At 43.3% G+C, this 23,992-nt stretch overlaps 1 protein-coding gene across 1 annotated transcript in view; it reads right to left on the reverse strand.

Annotated features, from left to right (window-relative positions):
• The window catches only part of MTM1 (myotubularin 1), a 1,351,953-nt gene that overhangs the window by 1,095,435 nt on the left and 232,526 nt on the right, over positions 1-23,992 (reverse strand). The window contains exon 2 of the mRNA XM_044057169.1: positions 2,869-2,935. Coding sequence (XP_043913104.1) covers positions 2,869-2,925 — 57 coding nt within the window. The 5' untranslated portion in view covers positions 2,926-2,935. The remainder of the gene's footprint in view (positions 1-2,868; positions 2,936-23,992) is intronic.

Here is a 23,992-nt window from a genome sequence, read left to right on the forward strand (position 1 = left end):
CAATTTTGACTTCAGAGAAGTAAATACCAAACAGGAAAATTCTCAGAACCACGTTGGGGCACCACTGATCATAAACGTTTTTCAGCAGTGTGTGCCCTCAATCTTAATTTGCTGGGTCATGTCAGTAAGCCAGTCTGGTATACATTGGACAACACAATATACTTTTAGTTAGGTAAGTTTATTTGTGGCGTATGAGTAAGCAGCAGTGTCAGAAGCTTTGGCTAGCCAGTGTAAATCAGTGTACTATCAATTCAGGGTCTTGATTACTGCCTCAGAGAAGTCAACGGTTAAAAAGACATTACCTACTCTTCTCAAATCCAAAATGGTTTGATTCAAAGGACTTCAAGCTGCCAACATTATAGTTATGAGATCTACAGTGACACATTCCATTTTCTTGTCTATAAGGCTTATGTTATTTAGGAGTCTGTAGTTACAAGGATCAATGCTGCAGCCACTCTTGTGTTGGGAGATGACCAGTGCAGTTCTGCAAGCCTGTGACCCAAAGCCAGATGAGAGGCAGAGGTTTTGGAGTGTGTCAGAAAGGCACTACCTCACACTGGTAAGAAAATATCCTGGCACACTGGCTGGTTCCCTAGATCTATTATTTCACACCTCTGAGAGAGCCTTTAGGGCTTATTCACGAGTGATGTTTGGGGCGGAAGGCCAATAAGGGGTCCAGCATGCGTAAGCTAACTGGAGATGCAGGATAGAATATTCCACTAAAATTGTTAGCTAGGACTTCAGGTAGAGCAAGATTAGCCATGTATGTGAACTCAGAGTAGCACTGCTCGCTCTGTGGTGCAGAAGGATGGAAGCCTGACTGCACCCCAGGTGACTGGAGTTCAGTTAACGGCACTGGCACTGCAGAATTCAGGCAGGGAGGGAGAAGAATGAAGGGGGGGGGGGCATGCACGCCAGCTTCTCTGAAGAGGAATGGATGGGTATGGGTTCTCAGTGAAAATACAAGGTAGTGCAATTTCTCTGGTGGAGACCAGGAAAGCTCAAGGACAGGAAGGCAAGGCTACCTGCTGGCAACATCCTTTGCAGAAGTGAAGAGTGTCCATCGTAGTTAGACCATGACACATTACCTACTCTTGGAAACTGAATGTGCACAGGGGATGCAGGGTGTAAGGAAAAAAATCTAAGCCACCCATAACGGCTGCTTAAATGATGGTCCCTTCCAAACGACCCTTGTTCTTGGGAAGGGGAATGAATGGGTCAATTGACCAGGACAGAACTGATGATTAGCAAGCAGCAGGGGTAAAAATCAGCAAAAATAATGAGCGGCACTGGGTGTTGTTTCTGAGGTTTTTGATATATCTAAAGAAGGACCTGTGATTGTCTGACTGAAGGAGCAATTGCAGTTACACACTTGGCTTTGGAAAATTTGACTGTTTGTAAGGTCTTTATTTAACTTGGAGTTTTGTTTTGAGGAATGTGGTTTTCAGTTTGTTTCTAAGGATGAAGAGTTTTTTTTCTGTTGCTATAGAGCTTGGTTATACAAAAGTTCCATCAAAGGACTTTGTTCCCAACTTGGAAATGTAACTGTTACCAATCAAGACCAATGTCTCAGAAGAGATATTGAGATAGGAACACTCTTTCTGTGAATGCAGCAGTGCTTACTATTAGATTCTCAAGGGGAAGGGGAACACTTGAAACTTCAAATGCCATCCTATAGTTGAAGCAAATTTGTCTTGGAGAAATCTCCACAGATAGAAGGATTTATGAATGTCTTTGTGCTGGATTTTAACATTGAGGAACACTGCTTGATCTTCCAACCTAACCAAGGAGGGTTTAGTTATTGGTGCCGAACATAAGGGTGTTATGTTTGCAAAGATCAGACCCAGTATATCTGACTCTACTCTCTCATGCAGGAGTATACAGTATGGTCAAGTGAATCAGTATTAGTGAAATCTAATGACAGATAATTTATAGTTGTGTAAATATTCTAGTTAATAGACGGATAATAGAAACCCCCAACTGCAACAGTATTTGGCTAAATAGTAAGGGATTCAACTCAAACTTTATGTATGCCACTTGGATTGTGAGTGACACAGAAGGGGTTCTACAGCTGGTCAGGAAGTGGAAAGGAATCTTATTTACAGTTACCAGGATGTGAAGGAGTTCAAAGCATTGTCTAGCTGTCTCTATATGGAGGTGAGGGAGTCATGGATGTGTACGCAAACACTACAACCTGTTACTGAGGAGGCCTCAGGACTGGATCTGAATGTGATGAGCATTGAACACTGCTAGGATAGGATTTGCTTGCTTGTTAAATAAGGCAGTTTTAAAGAACAGGAAAATGCATATTATGTTCACAATGCTATTTTAACTACTGTTCCTTTAAAAATTTAAGATGGAGAGACAGCTGATTTTAATCATGGTTAAACATGACTATTTAAACTTGTTTTTTTTGTAAATGTTAGTATCTGATGAAGTTCAAAGAAGTATTTGGACGAAAAGCGCTTCATTAAACTTTGTGGATTCAGTCTTCAGTGAAGTTGCCAGTTGTTTTTGTTTTAATATCCATTGGTAAAGTCAGAGGAATTAAAAGAGCCAAGAAGTCTAAAGCTATCTGCATTTTATACAGCCACAATGATGAAATGTCATCACAGAAGGTTCCTAAATATATAACAGTTTTCCAAGTGAGATGATGTGGATGAGTTTTCACTTCTGATACAACAGAAAACTGAAAACAGCAACATGTTTTTCAAGATTCTGGTAGGGGTGTCAATTATCAAAATTATAATGGTGTTGTTGTTCCTTATTCAAAATTAGACAATGTTTTTACAAATCAGTATTGCCAGCCAGGACATAGATAAGTCTGAGCATCTAAACTTTTAACTACTAAGATGGAAAATAACTTACCAATCTCCTCGAGGTGTCCTCCAAGGAATTGGAATTATATGTGGACACTGATGCCATACTGGGATTACTGTAAACAAAGTCAAGAAAGTTAAACTTTAGTATTTAAACATATTTAAAATATATTAACACATATTTACTTTTGGGGACCAGGAATGCACAGAAGTGCAAGTCTCCATTTTCACTGGAGATACACTGAGAAAAAGGTCCACAAACAAACATTAAAAGTACATTAAGTCTATGCACATAAAAAGATTGCAAAATAGTATACAGTATTATTCACAACATTATAAATGAAGACAACAACATACATTTTACCTAATACAAAGTAATATGATTGGGTTTCTAATTACCAACATGTTATACGTTTGCAAAATGAATGCCAAGAAATTCATCACAAGAGCAGAGCAAACCTTGAAAGGTGAATCTTGATGTCCATTTCAAGAACATACAACAATTTTGTAGTGCATGGAGTGCTATGATTTCACTCCAAAATCAGAAAAAAAAAACAATTCGCTAAACTGGCTCTGCAGTGCAAGACCCAAAACGCTGTTACTTTCAGGTCTCACAATACATTATTTCACTCTCACCTGTCCCTGTTTCCTCATATTTTCTGTTAGTGAAACTTTACAGACATCAGTCTATAAGTTATTTAAATTAAAGCAGTACTTAAAAACTGCCCCTGACTTTTTCCTCCAATTATATTAGTTGCTGCCTATACGACAGCACTTGCTAAGTGCTTTATTGGCTTTCAAAGTTGGTAAAGAACCATTTTTTTCTTCTGTTTAGTAAGGGGTAGTACAAGGAGTAAATAAAACACCAAACACTACAAAGACTTATGACAGGGTCTCTCTGAACATAACTAGTTATGTTTTCTTGATATGGATGCCAAGATTCACCTCTTGAGCTTTGCTCTTAAGGTGAATTTATGGGCATCCATGTCTCAAGCATATAGTAACATGGTTATGGTGGGAGACCCAATCATAACCCTCTATGTTATAATGTGAGAGAATGAATCATAATTATTTGTAGCACATGGTGCTCTTCTGTATGAAACAGAAAGAAAGGGAGGGAAGACTTAGTCTTTTACAGCTTTGAAACTGTAATGTACTTAAATTCTATGACTCAAGTCTATCCAGTAAAGGAAAACAAATATACCAGCACAAAGTGTTCTGCAGCTCTGAAACACGCTAAGTGAAGTCTCACAGACAACAGCCAGAAGCAAAATGCATCTGATTCTGTAAAAGCATTAAAGCTGTAATACATTATCACACACACACACACACACACACACACACACACACACACACACACACACTGTAGCAACCTGAAATGTATTCTTCTTCTTTCGGCTTTTCCCCGGTTAGGGGTCGCCAGAGTGGATCACCTGTCTGCTCATGATTGGCAGTGGAGTTTTTATGGTGTCGAGTTGCCAGCCTGGCGCCCAACCTTCCACAGAAGGCACACACACACACACACACACACACTCACACCTAGGGCCAATTTAGAGTGTCCAATCCACCTACACCATGTTTTTGGGATGTGGGAGGAAATGGGAGCACCTGGAGCTTTTTAAAATGGGTTGAACTTAAAAGTTAAACATGCTTAAACTATTTTTATCTGCTAGCTGCTACTTATGCTAATGCAAAATTAGAGTTTAGCAGTACTGAAAGATGATTAACAAACTTAAACCATGACATAATGTTTCTCCTCTTGGTCATAGTTATATGTCAGTAAACTGCATAAAATGTATGACATTCCATTAATTTTCAGATAGGTAATGACTATAAATATGATTTAATATCTAGTTCATGTGTGAAAGGGATATGCAGAGAAGTACAAATAGCTTTTCAGTGAGAAAGGCAGACATAAACATGACTGATGGAACTAGTGCACAAACCTCTACTGTCTACAAAGGACTCACAAAGAAAGTACAGTTGTATAAGGCATGTCCCATTACAAGTCATCTTTTAGGTGATGTGATGTCACTGTAACAGTAAATCATAACATATGGGCACACCCATCATATGCTCTCTTCTTTTCTTGACATAGTTTTCCTGAATTGTGCCTTTATCCTTATGAAGGCCAATGCTGGTCTCATGCCAGGATTCCATGGACCATGTTTGTATGAAAAATAGCCAGCACTGCTAGCAGATCTACACTGTTTTTACTCCTTTCTACTGCTTACGAAAGTGCATTTGAAAAAAAAAAATCAGACAGCAATCAATCAATAAGCAATTGTCCTTTGTACAATAAAGTAGTAGTTAGAGTACTTTACAGTTTCTGTTTAAGTATAACAGTTATAATGAAAAAAAAGTTATATGAAACTCTCTTAGAGGATGGAAGTGATCTATACAATATAAAAAAATAAGTACTTACATAAAGACAGATCTGGGACAGCAGGTCCTTGCTAACAGCAGGACTACAGGCAGTAGACAACTCAACACAGAACTTTCCCAGGCTACAGAAGCCTTCCTATTTACCTATAATGCACTGTCTGGGACTTTCTAATCCACATATCTGGTGCCCATGCAATGCTTATAAAATGTAAAGATAAGCCTCAACATCAAGTTAGCGAGTGGAAGGGGAAGTTGCACACTTGTTAATAAGGATAGACCTGCTCATCTAGATCTATAGTTATGGTAAATACATGACTTTTGTATCTACTATGAGAAGGTCCATCCTAATTAGCTACAGGGCACAGCTCTAAACTCATCTTTCTGAGTAGTCTCCCCTTATATGAACACATCTGCCTGTACTCTGGTGCCTAAAGAAAACCCAAATCTGGATATCATGTCCAGCTTATAATGTTTTATGAAAAAGTCAGTGAAGACCAAGTAGCTTCACTACAAATGCCATCCAAGGCTGCATTATGAAAAACAGCCTGAGAGGTGGCCACTGCTGTAAATGTTCAGGGGGTAAATGCTTACTGCCCTTTTCTTAGTAAAACTGACTACATCCAGTTTACTATTTAGCTAGGGATATTTTGGATAATTTGCAACCATGTTTCTTTTTAGTAAAATGTAAGACTAGCTGAAGATCCTTTTTGGATGATTTGTTTTTGTCTACGTAGAAAGTAAGTTGCCTAATGACAGCCATACAGTTCGACAAATGTATTTATTTATTGTTTAACTGGGAAAGGTGGGCTGGTATAGGACCCGTGACAGGCAGTAACGGGACCATATGGCAATACAGAGATCCTGAAGACATCAACACAAAGACCTAATACAATCCAGTAGATTAGGCAGAGTTGAAGCAATACACAAATCCTTAACTGTAACAATGACAAAAATAGACAAGTTGTAAAAGAAAAAAATAAACAGCTAATTATTAACTAAACAACATACTTTTCTAGAATGGTTGGAGAAGACTGGCAGAAGTAATGACTAACTGAGGTTAGACTCAGTAGTTCCTTTTAGGCATGAAAGGAGGATTGGCACATGTGAACACTAGACTGGACCCTCTGTTCTTTTGAAAAAAAAAAAACACAAGATGGGGACTGCTATCCTGAAAATTATTCTACTTAAAATAATATCTACTAGAAAAAAAGGGAGTGTCTCCCCATCGAAAACATAAATGCTGTGGTGGAACAGGATACTCAAGGAGAGGTCTGAGAAGAAAGGTATCCTTTAAGACTGCTTTACATACTTTCAGATAAGCGTTGTCCTGATGATAATCAGAATAGCAACTAAGTATCATTACAGATCTGTACTTGACAGCTGTATCAAACATCTGCAATACGTACTCTAAAAGTGAGGGCATAGGAGTAGCAAATGGGCCCAGCATTCTAGGTGTAGCCAAAATGGAAAAAGTGCCCAGTCACTCAAAGATTTTCTTCACCACTGGGATTCTGTGTGAATGTGGGAATCTGAACTGCCTTAGATGGATGGGTATGGTCTCTAGGCAGCAATGGAACTGGAAAAAAAAACAGTTAGTTAGACAAAACAGAGTAGAAATTCATATGTAGCTTACCAAAGGAATGAGACAGTAGCATACTGCAGGGCCAGAAATCTCCAAAAGGTGAGGCATGAACAAGGGAAAACGAATTTACTGAGGCCAAAATGAGGCAATGAAAACAACCCAGACTTATGCTGTTTGGTTCTCTGGATTCAGTCATCAAAGGAAACAAAGAAAATGTAAAGACTTCAGGAGGACATATCTGGATGACATCCGCCCCAAGTGGAGGAATAAGGGACCAGAAACTGCTACACTTGGCACAGGTTGGTGAGGCAAAAAGCTGCAACAAAACTTCCCACCGAGGCAGAACAACTTCCATGCTACCAATGGGTTGAGAGACCACTCATGTGGCAGTAGAGGACAAGCTTACTTGTCTGTTGATCAGCTGACTTCCCCTGGAGTGTGGTTTGCTATTGGAAAATAGCTGAAAAGTGGCTGTCTACCATAGCCCATTCCAATACTCATGGCTTTTTGATATAAGGTAGAAGAGTATGTTTGTCCTTTGCTTACTGCCATACCAAACTACTGCCATGTTGTTGACATAGATGATTATCTTCCACTGAGTTCAGGAGTCCTGGAAATCTTACGTGTGAGAAGGACTGCCATCATTTGCAGAGCACTGATGGACAATGTGCCCTTCAAGTATTACAAGACAGCTTACACAGTCTGCCCCTCATAATGCTTTCCCCATGCTATGCCAGAGGCATCCATGGGGACCACTACCAGTAAGGCAGGGATTAGAAATGACCTACCTAGTGTCAGACCTAGTGTGTGCAACTACCACTTCAAGGTGCATATTGCATGCTTTGGATATATTTTATCTGTTGAGACACTGTACATGAGATTTGTGACCATTGCACTCATAATGTCCACTAAAATGCGTTCATACAAAATTTTGCAAAAGGGTAACAGTGGAATTGCTCCTGCCATAACCCTTAAGGTCTTTAAGCAAAGGGAAGCTGTGGTAGATGACAACTGAATGATCTGTAAAAACAGCTGAAGAGGTAGGATCTTGTCCGGGAACTAAAAGAGCTCTGCATGAAACAGTTTCCTCATTTCTAAGACCTCCTCAAATCCTGGGTCATCTGTGAAAGATGAAGGGAAACCTATGCTTTCCTTGTAGTCTCAATTGGGTGTGGGTGCCTGGAAGTACTTCCTTTTGTATGTGTGCCTCTTGTTACCTTTAAAAGAGAGCTGCTCTGAGCAAAAAGAAGCATTGCCATGGTGAAAAGTAATACAAAAATAATCCTTGTTTTCCCACCTCTCCTCGACTAGTTTAGACCAGTTTACAGCATTTGCTGCATTCTGGGCTGTGGTGTAGTTCATGTGTTGTCCATTACCTTACTTGGATAGAAGGAAGTTTCTTTGCTCACCAGTGGGAGTGGGGAGCCTTGAGCAGCCTACCTGTCCCTGTAGGAAGTGACCTCAGCACAAGAGCTGTAGTAATTTGTTGTTTTGGACCATTTCTAGCTCTTTTGAAGTTCCCGGTTTAAAATCCGCCTCTGGGCGTTTTCTTCTGGCTATACTACTCAGACAAGCTCCTCGTGGTCCTGCAGAGTGGTCCTAGCTACAGAGAACTCAGAAAAGTGACTACTTTCTGGATTTAAGTATCTTTGCTGTTTTTTTACTTGAAATACCTTCACTAGCTTACCCTAAACAAGCTTAAACTGTGTTTTTAGCTGTTTGCTGCATTATTTAATATCCGCACTTAAAGTTACATTTTAGTCTAAATTGATCGAAAGTTTGTTTGTTTGTTTAATTTAACTATTGAGGCTGCCCACTAAAGTGTGCTAGCCTGTGTAACTGATTTATTACTGTTTCTGCATTTTCTGTGTGTTTTCTATCTAAAAACCATTTCTAGCTCTTTTAAAGTTCCCTGTTTAAAATCTGCGTTTGTGCGGCTTTGCGCAGCACCGGTTAAACTTCTTCTGGCTCTGCCAAGTCTGCTCTTCAAATTTTCCCTTAAGGAAGCTCTACTCTTAGTATAATCAGACTACTCGCTATATTATAAGCCTAGCACTTGTTCTCAAAACTTCTCTACTAAGTAAGCACTCTCATACTAAGCAAGCACTACATCCACCTACCACCCCTGTGAATATCTACTTCCCTTAAAGGCACAGCACTCCCTTATACTGTTCTAGCTTGTCGAGTGGTAGATTACTGGCATCCTCTCCAGTTCAGCTGGTTAATCTGGGTATCATGAGACAATGCTACAATTGTCTCATGTACACAGACAACCCTCTCCTCCTCCCAACAAACACAAATACATGCGAGAGATGCAACTATATAGCCAAACTGGAGGTTGAACTCTCTCAACACAGGGCTGGCATGACCAGACAGGAGGAGATGGCAACCACACACACAACAAACCCAGTCCCACCATAGAACTACCACAACTGCAAACCAAACACATAAAAACACAAAGACATACTCGGAGGCTCTAATAAAAAACTTACCAAAACAACAGAGGCACCCAAAGCAGACATCCAAAAATCCACCACCTCAAAACAAAACACCTCACCAAGAATGATGCCACAATACAAAGACAAGATGATCAGCTTTAATAATTGGCTCAAGTACTGGTGTCATTCTAAGGGGATCCAATGTCTGTCTGCTTGGGATGACATGTTGGACAAGCCACGCTGCTTCGCAAGGGACGGCTTGCCCCTGTCACCACTAGGCTTCCGGATATTGGCTAAGGCTCTTGCCACCCCCATAGTGCCTTTTTTAGGCAAGGCTCAAAAGACAAACCCACCTCCTTAGAAAATAAAAATGAAAAAAAACTAAGGGTAATGCTGCTCAACGCCAGAAGTCTAAATCTCAAGATGCAGGCACTCAATGCACTCCTCAGTATGGAGAACATCGACGTCTGTGCAGTAACTGAAACCTGGTTCAAGGCTCCTGAGAGCAGCCCAGCGCTACCAGGCTATACCTCGTATCATGCTTTTCGGCCCCAAAACCCGGGCCGAATCACAAAGGGAGGGGGAGTGTCCATATTCATCAAGGACACCCACACCTCCACGTTAGTAGCAACACATGAAGCATCGGAGACCATACAGGTGCAACTAACCATAGGCAAAACTGCTATACAACTGGTAGCATGTTACAGACCACCCTCCCAATCTCAGGAACCCCACTCAGCCTTCCTGAAGACATTGGAGGATATGAATGTATCACAAAATACCATCATACTGGGAGACTTCAACTACCCTAACATAGATTGGGTACATTATTCTAGCCCTAACACCCTAGCCCAAAGGCTCCTGGAATTCATAAATTCAAATGCACTGGAACAACTAGTCACCTCTCCCACTAGGGGAGATAATATACTAGACCTGATCATCACAAACATGGGGACAAAATGCCCCACACCGGAGGTATACCCCTCACTAGTGAGATCTGACCACAAACTAATCACCCTGGATATACATATCCCACCTCCACCCCCAGTACAAAAGACCACAGTGAAAAACTTCTCAAAAGCAGACTTCACTCTTCTTAAGACTGAGATGGTATCCTTTAAGCCCACATGGCCAGTGGATACCACATCCCACAATGCTGAATCCTTCACAAACGCTTTCTATGGACATCTCCAAGAATGCATGGATCATGCAATCCCAAATAAATCCAAGTCCCTCTCCACCAAAGGCAAGCGTCCTGTCTGGTGGACCTCAGCCATTAACAAATTGTATAACAAAAGAAGGAAGCTACTGCACGACAGAGCAAAATCCCATAAAGGGAAGACACCTCTGATCAACACTAGCAGAAAACTACATTCTCTCATAAAAACATCCAAGGCCAACTTTGAGAGTTTCCCTAATGGGGTACTTACCTTTAGTGAAGACTTTGGTTCTGAAACTCAAACTCGAATATTTCAGTAGTCGGCCGACCGGCACTTGCGAAATGCTTCTGCTTCGGGCACCGTGCGGCAAGAAAGACTAAAGAAAATGGCGTCGGCTTCATGTTTTATACCCCTGACGACCTGACGTCATGGAAGAGCAGACAGCAACTGACGCAGCACCCAAGACTTTGGAATTCAGGCCGACTGAGGGCAACCTGCCAGCAGATTACCCAAATGTAATGACTGCAACAGTGAAACACGAAGAACATCAGGTCCCCCTCTGGTGTCCCCCATCTCTTCCCAAACAGCTTGAATATTTTGGGTTCCAGTTTCCATTTGTGTGAGTCCATGAGATTTCTGCTTAAGTCATCTGCCAGCAAATTTAGTTTGCCTGGCAGGAATAGAGCTTGTAGGTGCACTTGGTTGCTCAAGGCTGTGTTCCACAGAGCAATGGCTAGTCTGCAGAGTGGGTAGACATGTGTTCCCCCTTCTTGTTTATGTACCACATAACTGTGGTGTTGTCTGTCTTTACCAATAGTTGCCCTGGAAGAATAAGGCCTTTGAAGGTTGTCAGAGCATTCTGTACAGCTATCATTTCTTTTTGATTGATATGCAGGTGCATCTGCTTGGGCTCCATTTGCCCTGAATGCACTGCCCTGCCATATGAGCCCTCCATGCATAGTCTGATGCGTCTGTTGATAGGGTTTGGGCCACAGGTGGTAGAATGAAAGTGAGTCCCTTGTTGTGGTAGCAGGCCTCTGCCCACCAAAGGAACTCTGCCCTTAGACACGGAATGATAGGAATTATTGTTTCCAGGTCTTGAGAATGTTGACACCATAGACTTTTTAGATACCACTGAAGTTTCCTCATATGCAGTCTTGCATATGGAATTAACAGAATGCAAGAGGCCATGAACCCCAGAGCTTGCAGTATTTTCATTGCAGATAGCTGGGTTTTTGTGGCCAGTAGGTTAAAGTAAGTTGTCAAATAAATTTGTTTCTCTGGAGTGAGGAATGCCATCTGGGAAGTTGTGTTCAAGCTTGCTCCCAGGAATACAATCTGTTGGCAGGGTACTAGGGGTGATTTCTTTTTGTTGATGGTGTACCACAGTGAAGTTAGAAGTCTCTTTACAAATGCCAGGTGCTGTAGTAGCAAGTCCTGACTTTCCACCTGAATCAGGAAAATGTCCAAGTATGGGTAAATCTGAATACTTCTCTAAATGCAAAAAGCAATGGCTGGAGCTAGGCACTTTGTGAACACCCTGGGCACAGTAGATAAGCCAAAGGGAAGTGCAGAGAACTGATCGTGCATAGAGCCTGCCCTGAAGCGAAAGTATTTCCTGCAAGATTCCCTTATGGGGATGTGCAGGTAAGCTTCTTTTAAGTTTAGGATTGCCAGCCAGGCATCCTTGGCTAGCATAGGAAGCAGCTGTTGGAGAGTTAGCATTTTGAATTTTGGAACCACCAGAAAGGTGTTGAGAATAGATAAATCCAGGACTGGACACCAGGAGATTTCTTTTCTGTGAACCAGGAACAGTCTTGAATAAAAGCCTACCATTTGTTCTGCTGGGACAGGTTGAATAGCCTTGATGCTGAGGATAGAAAGTACTTGCTTTTGGGCCTCCGTTCACTGGTTTGGGGTGAGGTCTGGCCATCCCCTTAGGGTTGGGAGTAAGTGGAAGTGGAATCTGTATCCTAGGGAAACAATGTTTAAAACCCATTTGTCTTGGGTAATGTATTCCCAGTTTTTTGCATGCAGGGCGGGTTTTCCTCCTAAAGATGCAAGTACTTGACAAAGGCTCGGGGGAGTTAAGGATAAGTCATTGTGCAAGTTTACCATAGGGGGTTCGCTTACTACTCCCTGATTTGGACGTGGGTGCACCCCACTGCTTAGATCTGTGCATAACCTGAGACTGAAGTCTTGGGGGTCTACTGCTGAAGGACCAGTTCTTTGAAGGCCAATGCCTACTGAATCTAGGTGGCTGTACTTGTAAGAAATCTTTAACAGTTTGCATAGACTTAAATTTCTCCTCCATCCTTTTGAAAACTTCTTCTGCTTTATTGCCAAATAGGCGCTCTTGGTTAAAGGGTGCATCCAGTAATTTTGCTTTTACATGATCTGGAAAGTTTTGTTCCTTAAGCCAAGCTTGCCTTCTAGGAACAGACCCAGTGACAGCAGCCCTACAAGATGCTTCTAAACCATCAAAACCACATTGCAAAGTATGTTTACCAACTTGGTCAGCAGAATGCATTAACTCTTATAAATCTTTGTGTTCAGCACAGTCAGGAATCAACATAATTTTCTGTTTAAGTAGTCCCATAATATGCTGCTGATACTCTAACATATGAAACTGGTAATTTAAAGCCCTAATAGCCAGAGTAGCAGAGGTGTATACCTTCTTACCCCATCTATCTAAAGCCCTAGAATCCCTGTCAGAAGGGGTAGGATTCTTGGCAGTAGTAGCCTTAATGCCTTTTGGTCCTTGGGAAATGGTCTCTGGATCCGCAGTAGGATTCTTGAAAAGGAATTTGTGAGAGTCAGGCACTCTATAGTGCCTGTCAGGCTTCCTGGGAGCTGGAGGCAAAGTATCCGGGGTAAGGCTGGACTCCACGAAAACATCATCTACAATCTCCAGAAAAGGAGGGATAGTTAGAGGCCTGTGCTGAGGCAGGTTTAAAAATTCCCTGAGTCTCTTTATGGACTGAGAGCAGTCCTGGCTTTCCCAGCGAAAATGCTCCCTAAGGGTATGCAGGGTTTCACCAAAAGAAAAATCTTCTGGAGGGGAAGCAGAGGGAATGGAATCCTCTGCATCTGAATCCTCATAGGTAGATAAGGGTATGTCCTGGTAGTCAGAAGGAACAGAGATATCGGATTCCTGATCAGAAGTATCAGAAGGAAAATCAGTTCTAGGTCTCTTTGAGGGGGAAGGCTGGCTTCCCTAATTATGGTAATAAGGTCTTCAGCCATTCTAATCATTTGGTTTTGAGGCATGTGGGCCTGAGAATGCATTTTGGTCGTCGGTTTCCTAGGTGTAGTGCAAACTTTAGGCCTGAGAAATTCGGTATTTTTGGCTTGAAACAAAGTCGTCGGTTTAATATGAAAATCGGTAGGCCTGAATACACCCTCAGAAGCCAGTGTCTGCACAGCGGCTCCGGAGCCATCCAAGGGAGAGACATCAACAGGTCCCATAGTCGAAGAAGCATCTCGAAGCATCTCGCGGCATACCAGACTCCAAATGGGTTTCAGTAGAGGCCTGTGAATCTGCAGAAGTGGGTATCAGGGGCTGCGAAAGTGCCTCACTGAGTACCGGTGGACTGGCGACTAGCTTAACGACAGCGTCGTCGGCAGTTTTGGAATTATGCAGTCTATCTCTATCCTTACGTTTTTTCGGAAGATCGGTAGTCGGATAGCTTACCGATGCCATTTCGGAATAGGAGATCGAGAGCGAAAGTATTTAGCTATAAAAACTGCCCCACGATGGATAGTTTGGATGGCTGTTGAACAAGGCACGTCGTGGTCTGGGCCTAAACAGGTGACACAGTAAGAATGAAAATCTCTATGAGGTATTAGCTTTCCACAGGCAAGACAATTATTATTTTTTTCTGACATCGGTTAGAGCAAGAAAAAAGGGTCCCCAACAGGGTACTTATCTTTTAGAAGACTTCAGGTCTGAAACTCACAAACAAAAATTTCAGGAGTCGGCTGACCGGCACTTGCGAACTGCTTCTGCTTCGGGCACCGCATGGCAAGAAAGACTGGTGTAATGGCGTCGGCAGCATGTTTTATACCCCTGACAACCTGACTTCATGGAAGAAGCGACAGCATCCGATGCAGAAATCCCAAGACTCTGGTATTCAGGCCGGCTGAGGGCTACCTGCAGGCAGATAACCCAAATGTGATGACTGCAACAATGAAACACGAAGAACATCTGGACCTCATGAAGCAATTTAAATGCGAAGTAAGATTTTATTTATTTATTTTTTTTTTGTTTAGTTGTATATGGTCTCCAGGCCTCCTTTAAGATATTCAAGATACAGGTGGAAAAGGAACTATTTTTAGGAATTTAAATTCTATCATCCAGGCTGAAAAAATGCAAGTTGCTGGGATTGAGACGTAATACCCTTTCCTGTTGTGGGGTCACCAATGACTTCTGTAAAGTCAAAAGCAATGGCTGAAGAACTAAAAGAAAAAAGATTTTGAGCTAGCAGAACCTCAAGTACTGTTTACAAAATGGCCTCACTGGAATGTGAAGGCAAACATATCCATATCAATGGCTGTTATTTAAAAATCTCGTTTCAGAAAAGGAAGCTAATAATACCCATAGAGATCTTATGTTTATGATGTTGATCTGACAAATCTAGATATGGTTTGGATATCATGTTCTTTTTCAAGAAACAGGCTGAAGTGAAATCTTCGATTCTTCAGATTGGAGGGCACCTTTTCTACTTCCTTTTTTAATGATAATTGCTCGGTTGCCTGTAAAAATAGAAGTTATGTTCTTACCATAACGTTCCATGTTAGTTGTCTTCTTCTCGCCTTCTTCTTGCTGGATGGGTTCGGAGCCGACCTCGGCTCACTGCCACTCTAAAAGCTCGAGAGTTGGTTCCACTGGCTCGAGGCTCCCCTTATATCCCACAATGCTAGGCGTGAGTTACCTCAGATCTCGTTTGTAAGCTAGACCCAGCTTATAATAGTAGCAGAATAACTAGAAACAAAATCCACCTCTATAAACACGGGTGAAGAGAAGGGTGACCTACATCCTGATCTAGGAAATATGCACAGAGCATATACCCAAAGTAAAGAGGTGGTAGAAAGAGAGGTCACAATCAAACTCCTCTAGGTCTGTCCAGGCCAGGGGAAGGAGGGTGGGACGCCTAGAAGAGAAGAAGACAACTAACATGGAACGTTATGGTAAGAACATAACTTCTATATGTTAAGTTGTCTATCTCGCCTTCATTCTTGCTGGATGGGACCGTCCCTAGCACCTTGTCCTGGGTGGCCTAACGGAACAGACTCTTGAGAACAGTGGAACCAAAGTTAGCTCTATGCCTAGAAGCTAAATCCAACTTGTAATGAGAAATGAAAGTGTGAGGAGTAGCCCAAGTAGCCGCTGCACAAATGGTGTCAATAGGCAGTCTGTCTTGGAAGGCTATAGAAGTAGCAAAAGCTCTGGTAGAATGGGCTTTAGGTTTGTTAGGCAGCTTTTGGTGTCTAATTTCATAAACAAGGGAAATCAGGGATGTTAGCCATCTAGATAATGATACCTTTGAAACTGAAAGTCCCTTTCTGCCTTCTGCATAAGAGACAAACAGCTGGTCAGATTTTCTGAATTGTTTGGTTCTATCCAAATAGTACCTTAACTGACGATGAACATCTAGCCAATGCAATTTTTTTCAGACCTGTTAGAGTATTCTGGAAAAAACACAGGAGGTCAATGCTTTGATTTAGGTTAGACGCCGAGGCTATCTTAGGTAAAAAGGACGGGTTGGTTCAGAAGATACCCTGTCCTTATGGAACAACAGATAAGGAGGTCGACAGCTGAGTGCATGAAGTTCTGAAACTCTTCTAGCTGAAGTAATAGCAACTAGAAAGAGTGTCTTCCATGATAACAGTTTTAAAGAACAGGAGGCTGCAGGTTCGAAAGGGGAAAGAATCAAAGAACTAAGAACTAAATTTAGGTCCCAAGGGGGGAGGAGGATTTCTTATAGGAGGTCTGAGTAGAAAAACTCCCTTCAAAAAGGCTTTACAAAGCTTGTCGGACATGATAGCAGACTCTGAAATGCCCACATGAAAGTTAGAAATAGCTGCCAATTGAACTTTAAGAGTAGAAGGAGATGAACCTGCATGGAAGAGTTCAGCTAGAAAATCAAGGACCATTTGGATGGAAGCAGTGAAAGGATCTATGTCCTTTCCTTGAGCCCAATAGGCGAAACATTTCCACTTACTCAAATAAACCTTCCGAGTGGAAGATTTATGGGAAGCTATCAAAATATCTCGGACAGAATGAGATATTTGAGGAAGCCTGGCTAAGGTTGGAATTGGAGGAACCAAGCAGTGAGGTTCAGAGAGTGGTGGGAGCGATGACACTGTCCCGACTGATGGATCAAAAGATCTGGAACTAGGTCCAGATGCCAAGGTCGCTCAATAGAAAATGATGTAGAAAGGGGAACCAAACCTGTCGAGGCCAGTAAGGAGCAATGAGGATCAACGAGGCCTTCTGAGCGATAGCTTTCTGTATCACTTGAGAGATTAGTGGGAAGGGAGGAAATGCATACAGAAGTCCCGGGCCAAACTTGGACTAGAGCGTCTCTGCTGGGCTGGCCTGGTAAAGGGAATAGGGTGAAATAATCTCTGCACTTGCTGTTTTGGGGAGTAGCAAAAAGGTCGCAGCAAGGCTGACCCCACTTGAGAAAAATTTCTCTCACAACAGAGTCTTTCAGAGACCACTCGTGAGGCATGAGGATAGCTCTGCTCAACTTGTCCGCAATTTGATTGGACTTCCCGGGGATGTGCGTTGCTATCAGAAACCGCTGAGAAGAAATCGCCCATTGCCACAGTCTGAGTGCTTCTCGACACATGGGTAGGACCTGGTTCCGCCTTGTTTGTTGATATACCACACTACAGACATATTGTCCGTCTGGATTGCTATCGTTCCCAAGGGAAGAGAGTCTTGAAGGGCTTGCAACGCTAAAAGCACTGCTCTCATCTCTAGAACATTTATGTGCAAGTGGCATTCGTCTGGTTGCCATGTGCCCTGGACAGTTCTGCCCTGATAATGCTCTCCCCACCCTATCAGGTAGGCGTCCGTTGTCAGAGTAGCAACCGGAGGGGAAGGGACAAAGGGTCTTCCCAATAAGAGCTGGGGGGAAGACATCCACCACAGAAGATGATTCCTGCACGTCTGCGTAATCATAATGGTGTGGGACATCGGAAGTTGCTGGTATGACCATTGCGTGAAGAGCATCCATTGAAGGATTCTCATGTGAAATCAGGCTAATGGAAGCAGAGGTATGGCAGCCGCCATAATCCCCAACACTTTCAGAACTAACCTGGCTTTGATTCTGTTGCTGCTGAAGAGGAGCGAGACCAGTTTGTGTATGTCTGTTACTCTCTGATCTGTTAGTCTCGCAGACATGTTGACTGTGTCTAGATTTGCGCCTATGAAGGTAATAGTACGACAAGGCGACAAAAGAGACTTTTCGCAATTTATTGAAATGCCTAAATTTTGACAAATGCTAAAGGTGTAGTCCCTGGCCATTAGAAGAAGATGCTTGGTGGGAGCTGTGAGGAGCCAGTCGTCCAAATATGGAAACACCTGGAATCCTTGACGTCTCAGGTGAGAAGCTACCACTGCCATGCATTTGGTAAACACCCGGGGGGCAGTGGTGAGACCAAAGGGCAGGGCCCTGAATTGAAAATGACTGGATCCTAGCCTGAAGCGGAGGAATCTTCTAGAGCGTCTGTTCATTTTTATGTGATAGTACGCATCCTGAAGGTCTATAGAGCACATCCAGTTTCCCTTTCCCAAAAGGGGAAGGATGGATTGCAGCGTGACCATCCGAAATCTTGTTTTCTTGACTGACTTGTTCAAGATACTGAGATCCAAAATTGGTCTCCAGTCCCCTGTTTTCTTTGGAACTAAAAAGAACCTGGAGTAGATTCCGGATCCTTGCTGGTCTGCTGGAACTGGCTGAATTGCTCTTTTTGCAAGCAGCTTTGAAATTTCCAAAGCTGCAAGATCCCTTTGAGCGGGTGGAACATCTGGAAGGGATTTTTTTGATTGGTTTGGAATGCGAACGAAGGGAATGGCATAGCCTTCGGAAATGATGGACTGTACCCATTTGTCTCGAGTTAGGGATAGCCAGGCTTCTGGGTACAGTGACAATCTTCCCCCGACTGCCTCCGAAGGTGGGCAGTCGGGCAACACCTCAGGGATGCTGAAAGGGCTTATCAGAGAAGGCTTCTCGAGTGCCCTGGTTCTGTGGACCCCCTCTGCCTCTAGGGCAACGTCTACCATTGTTATTCCCCCCTCTGCCTCTGGCAGGGAACCGACTCTGTGCGTCAGGCGAAGTCCCTTGAGATTGCTTGCGGAACCACATTTTCCCACTTTTCTGGCCTTTGGGGTAAGGCCTAGAAGGAGTAGAAAAACGGACTCCGACGGCAGAAAGAGTCTTGCCATCCGTCTCGCACCTAGTCAAGGTTTCTTTCACTTGAGGACCAAAAAGAGATGATCCATCGAACGGGGAATTAATGAAAGACGTTTTAAAGGGGTCCGCAAAGTTGCATAGCCGCATCCAGGCATGCCTGCGCAAGGCTACGCCTGTCCCTGCGGCCCTGCTCGCTCCATCAGCCGCATACGAAAGGAGGCGCATGGAGGCGTTAGCTATGGAGTTCAGGGTAGCCAGCTGAGTGTTCATCTTGTCTTGAAAACCCGCAGCTGTAGGATCCTTCAACATGTCACTCGCTTCTTTGATCAAGTCTCTTTGAAGACAGTAAAATGGCATAGGTAGTTCAGCGAACGCATTGCAAAGGTCGCTGATGAGAACATCCGCTTCCCGTACCTGTCCATGGACCTAGATTCCTTGTTAGGTGGATGGACAGGCACTGAAGGATCAGCTAGTTCCTTCTTGGTGGCAGCAGCAACCACCATAGCATCCACAGAAACTCCCTTGGTCAAAAATTGTTTATCCGCTGGTGCCGTGATAAATTTTGAGGGTCTCCTGGGGGTGGGGTCCACTGAGTCAGGAGCCATCCATGCCTTTTTTGCTACCACCTGCATGAGGTGGTCAAAGGGGGGAGACACCCAGGAGGTGGAAGGGCGAGAGCCAAACGCCTCAAGGTACACAGATTCATCCTCCGAAGGGTTGAGGGCTGGCCAATTTCCCCTCTGCTTAAGGATTTCTAGAATGTCTGCAAAAGAGACATCTTCGGAAGGGGAACGGGGGGAACCCTCGGAATCCTCTAAATCCGTGTCAGAGGTGACAGACTCAGGTGAGTCTATGTGTTTCCTCTTACACTTTCTCTTCCGAGGGGGCTCTTCTGCCAATTCAGGAGAGGCCTCGGAAGAGGATGAGATCCCCACAGGAGATTCCTGAGGAGCTGGCTCTCTGCGGTCTGGGATGAGGGAGTGAGCCGACTTGACCTGAGGCACCGAAGAGGGAGGGGCGGACGGAGCCGACTGTGGAGTTGAACCAGGTTCCAACACACTCCGCATGACCTCGAACGCACCCCTGTCAGGCAGAGCCAGAGGTCCCCGCTCCGAAAAGCTAAAAACCTCCCTCGGCACCGACAGTGATGGCTCCGAGGCCGATGTCGGAGCCGAACTCACCAGCGCCGAAGCCCCGAGAGGGAGAGCGGGGTCGGACAAGGGTCCGATGCCACTCACCCCCTCGGAGCCGACGAGGGAAGTCCGGCGCCGAGATTCTTCTAAGGAAGAAATCGGAGCCGGCGATGGAGCCGAAGACATTTGTATCGGCTCCGACGCTACCACAGTCTCGGTTCCGAAACGCCCCGGCTCCGAGCTCAACGGAGTCGGAGGAGGAACATAAAGAGGGACAGGGTCAGGCATCGACTGATGAGTCGGGCTCTGAAGCATTTGGGCCAGTGCCTCGGACTTGAGAAGTCGACTCACTACCCTCTGAAGGTCATGGTCCGAAAGCCTCGATGACCTAGAGGAGTGAGATCTATGGCTCCGTTCAGACAGCAGAGGAGATGCTGGAGCCGAATGAACGGAGCCAAGGGACGGTGACCTGGACCTCTTTCTAGATGTCGGTTCCGAAGGTTTGGTCGGAACCGACACAGGAACTTCCAATACCTTGGCTCCAGCCGGAGCCGAGGAAACCACAGAAACTGCAGTCTGAGACTCATCGGCTCCAGCCGGAGCCGATGTAGACGGAGGTTTCGTAGCCTTAGGTCTCGGCTCAGAAGCTGGAGCCGAGGACCTAGAAGCCTTGGAGGGTTTTCCCGAAGGAACAGTAAGGGAACCCTCAGGCTTGAGTAAACCTCTCAAAATAAGTTTGTTTTTTCTTTCCTGCAGGACCCTGGGGCTGAAGCCGTGGCATACAGCACAGGAGTCCTGCAGGTGTAAAGGTCCCAGGCAGTAAACACAAGAAGTGTGACCGTCTGTCAGAGACATTTTCTGACAGCACGAGTCACACTTCTTGAAGCCTGAGACCTTTGAGTCTTTAGACATTTTAGAAGGAAGTGTAATCACACACACACAGTCAAACACACTGATTACACCCTATCCAAGTTTAAACTCAAAAAATAAAACAAACTATCAAAGTTTTAAATTCTGAGAAAAACACACAGACACCACTAGGGGATGAAAAAAGGCCCAAGGGAAGAACTATAAGTTCTTGTGGAAAAAGGGGGATAATAAGAGAGAAAAGGGGACAAAATCCACTAAACTAAGGGAAACAACTGTTAAAAATTAAACTAAAGGGGTTTAAGTAGACTAAATTTTACTCTACAATTACTCACCAAGAAGCCGGTAGAAACCAAACACCTCGATTGCTGTAGCGGCAAACGAGATCTGGGGTAACTCACACCTAGCATTGTGGGATATAAGGGGAGCCTCGAGCCGGTGGAACCAACTCTCGAGCTTTTAGAGTGGCCGAGTCGGAGCCGAGGTCGGCTCCGAACCCATCCAGCAAGAATGAAGGCGAGATAGACAACTTAACATCTTGCACTTAATGCAGAGATGTCTGTTGAACATGATGCAATTGAAGTTTCTGAACAATTTACACTGGATAATTCTGCTGTACTGCTAGTAAAAGCAACATTTTTGTAGTCATGTTTTTCCATTTCGATAGCTCTGAAAATTGTGTCTTAAGAGCATACTGGGGAATGGGTAAAATTGAGGTGGCAGTCATCTGGAATATTTCTAGTGGAATCTGGCTTTCCTTAACGCATCAGAGTTGAAACTGGTTTGCTTTTCTTTACATTGTTTCTGTTGATGAAACTGCAGACAATGACATAATTTTCTATACAAGGAATGTATTTTTAATAACTTTATTTGTAGTACAACTTTTAAACAGAGAAATAAGAGGTATATATAGTTCTTTAAATAAAGACTCTGTTTTTAGGTTCCTTACTAAATCTACGATAAAATCAACTGGTTGAGCAAACAAGAAATCTTGCACCATTGAAACATTCAATAGTCTACATCTGATATCATCATTACAATGGACTGCTCTAAGCCACAAAAGTCTCTTCAAAATTATCCCTGACACGGCTGACTCAGAGCATTTCAGTGAACAAATTCAGCCTGCATCCTCAACAGTCACTAGTTTTTCTAATCTACTAATAATATTGTTGCTTGGAATCTACTGCTAATTTTCTTGAATTTGGTCTGTAATGTAAATCTTGTATATGAAGCCTGAGTTGCTAAATAATTCTATGCTGTAAAAGCTATGGTACTAGATGTGTGAACTTTAATATACCACATGTATCCATTATCCTAGAATCAGTAAACTTATGTGGACATAGGAGGAAAGATATTCAGTGGCCACCGAAAGTGAAGAAATGTCCCTTCCCTTATGCCCGACTGTATCTGCACCTATGGGGTATGTAACATTTATTACACTCCTTTGAAAGCCCTGTAAGAAGTGCCTAACTTTTTTTTCTTTTTTCCAGTTTTGGAATGTAATCATGGCACAATCTATGCACTACATCAGGTTAATATATAAGATCTGCTGGCATAGGTCATGTGGTACAATACCTATGGACATGTATACATGATGCATTCTTGTGGAAGATAAGTCTAATGTAGCTACTGCCAATGGACAACAATGCAACAGTTCTGACACAAATGAAGATAACACACTGAGCATGAAGGTAAGCACCACAACCAATACCTGCTTGGTATACCTGCAGTAAAAGAATAGCGTCTGGATATCATTAATGTCCTCTGGTGTTGTGCACAACTGGTTGCTTGTGTATATCTTTTCACATTTCAGCTATATGACTGCCATAAAGATGTTATGGTAAAGTACATAACTAAACTGTTGCTGGTCTGTAACAGATAAAGGCTACCAGTACCCATCTATAGCATATATCTTGGTTTGCACACACACACACACACACACACACACACACACACACACACACACACACACACACACACACACACACACACACACACAGCCTATTTGACAGTTTAGGTACGCAAGTCACCTCGTCTTGTGATGTCCAATCATCCTATCTAGTACATCACCTGTGCAGTAGCGAGATGCCCACTCCAGATAAATACTGCACCATGTTTCTTCTGTCAGAAGGTTACGTGTGGTGCAACACAGCTGTTAGACGTTAAACGTACAGTGCACACCTGCTTCATACTGTGCATCAGGTCCACATATTATCATGACAGTGTTTTTTTCAACATGGTCTAAAGTGTGCCAGTAGTGCACAATTACACTATTTGACAAGTATGACTATGCAGTGCTTGGGGGTGCACCCTGAAATTCTGGGTACTATAACAGTGACCCTTGAAAATGTGAAACCTAGAGCATGATTGAGGTGAACAAATATTAAGTCCAAAAGTGTAGCACCTCAGTATCCCCCCCCCCATTTTCCATGAAATGGTGAAAATGGTGTTACAAAGATAGGGTGGGTGTAGAGGGGCAAAGTCCTCCTGCAAAAATGCTTTATAAATGTGTGACAGCAAGTGCAGAATTCACTGTTAATTGGTGGACTTGCAGACTAATTTTCAAGGTGTTGGTGTTCACAGTCTCTAATCTCATACTTTCAACAGGGAGTCAGTATTTTTGACATTTACTCCAATAATACAGCCAGAGTCTGACTAAGATAAATGAAATTTAGGACATCTGTGTGGGGGTGTATGATGTTCATCTACTGTCCAGACTGACATTACAACTATAGTCTGTTACATATGGCATTCAGGGTCTCCACTAATGTCTTACTATATGAGCCACAGGGCAGTCTGTCCGTCTGAATGCTGCACCACAAAATGCATACAGGAAAGAACCAGAAGAGGTACACAAAGGCAGTCGCAGACTACAGGATTCAGTTTTACACAGGTGTGCTCCCTTCTACTACTCTCCAATAAGGAAACAGGGCAGCCGCAAGTCACATCCTGGGTCCAGTCTTATTCATTACCATTCTAAACTCCTTCACAGTAATCCATCCTGAGCTGCAGGTGATGCTACACAGATGACCTTGTCCAACACAGGGCTGACCTACCTACATCTAGTCAGCTATGCTACAACCTCCTCACCACTACCACACTGCTCCCATTAGGTACCATTGAATAACTAGATAAAAAGAAATTCATGTTTTTATGCAGAAATAACTGGGTGAAGCTACTAT

The sequence above is a fragment of the Protopterus annectens genome, chromosome 15.part0 (assembly GCF_019279795.1).
Source record: "Protopterus annectens isolate FY-2018-M chromosome 15.part0, PAN1.0, whole genome shotgun sequence".
Taxonomy (NCBI): domain Eukaryota; kingdom Metazoa; phylum Chordata; order Ceratodontiformes; family Protopteridae; genus Protopterus; species Protopterus annectens.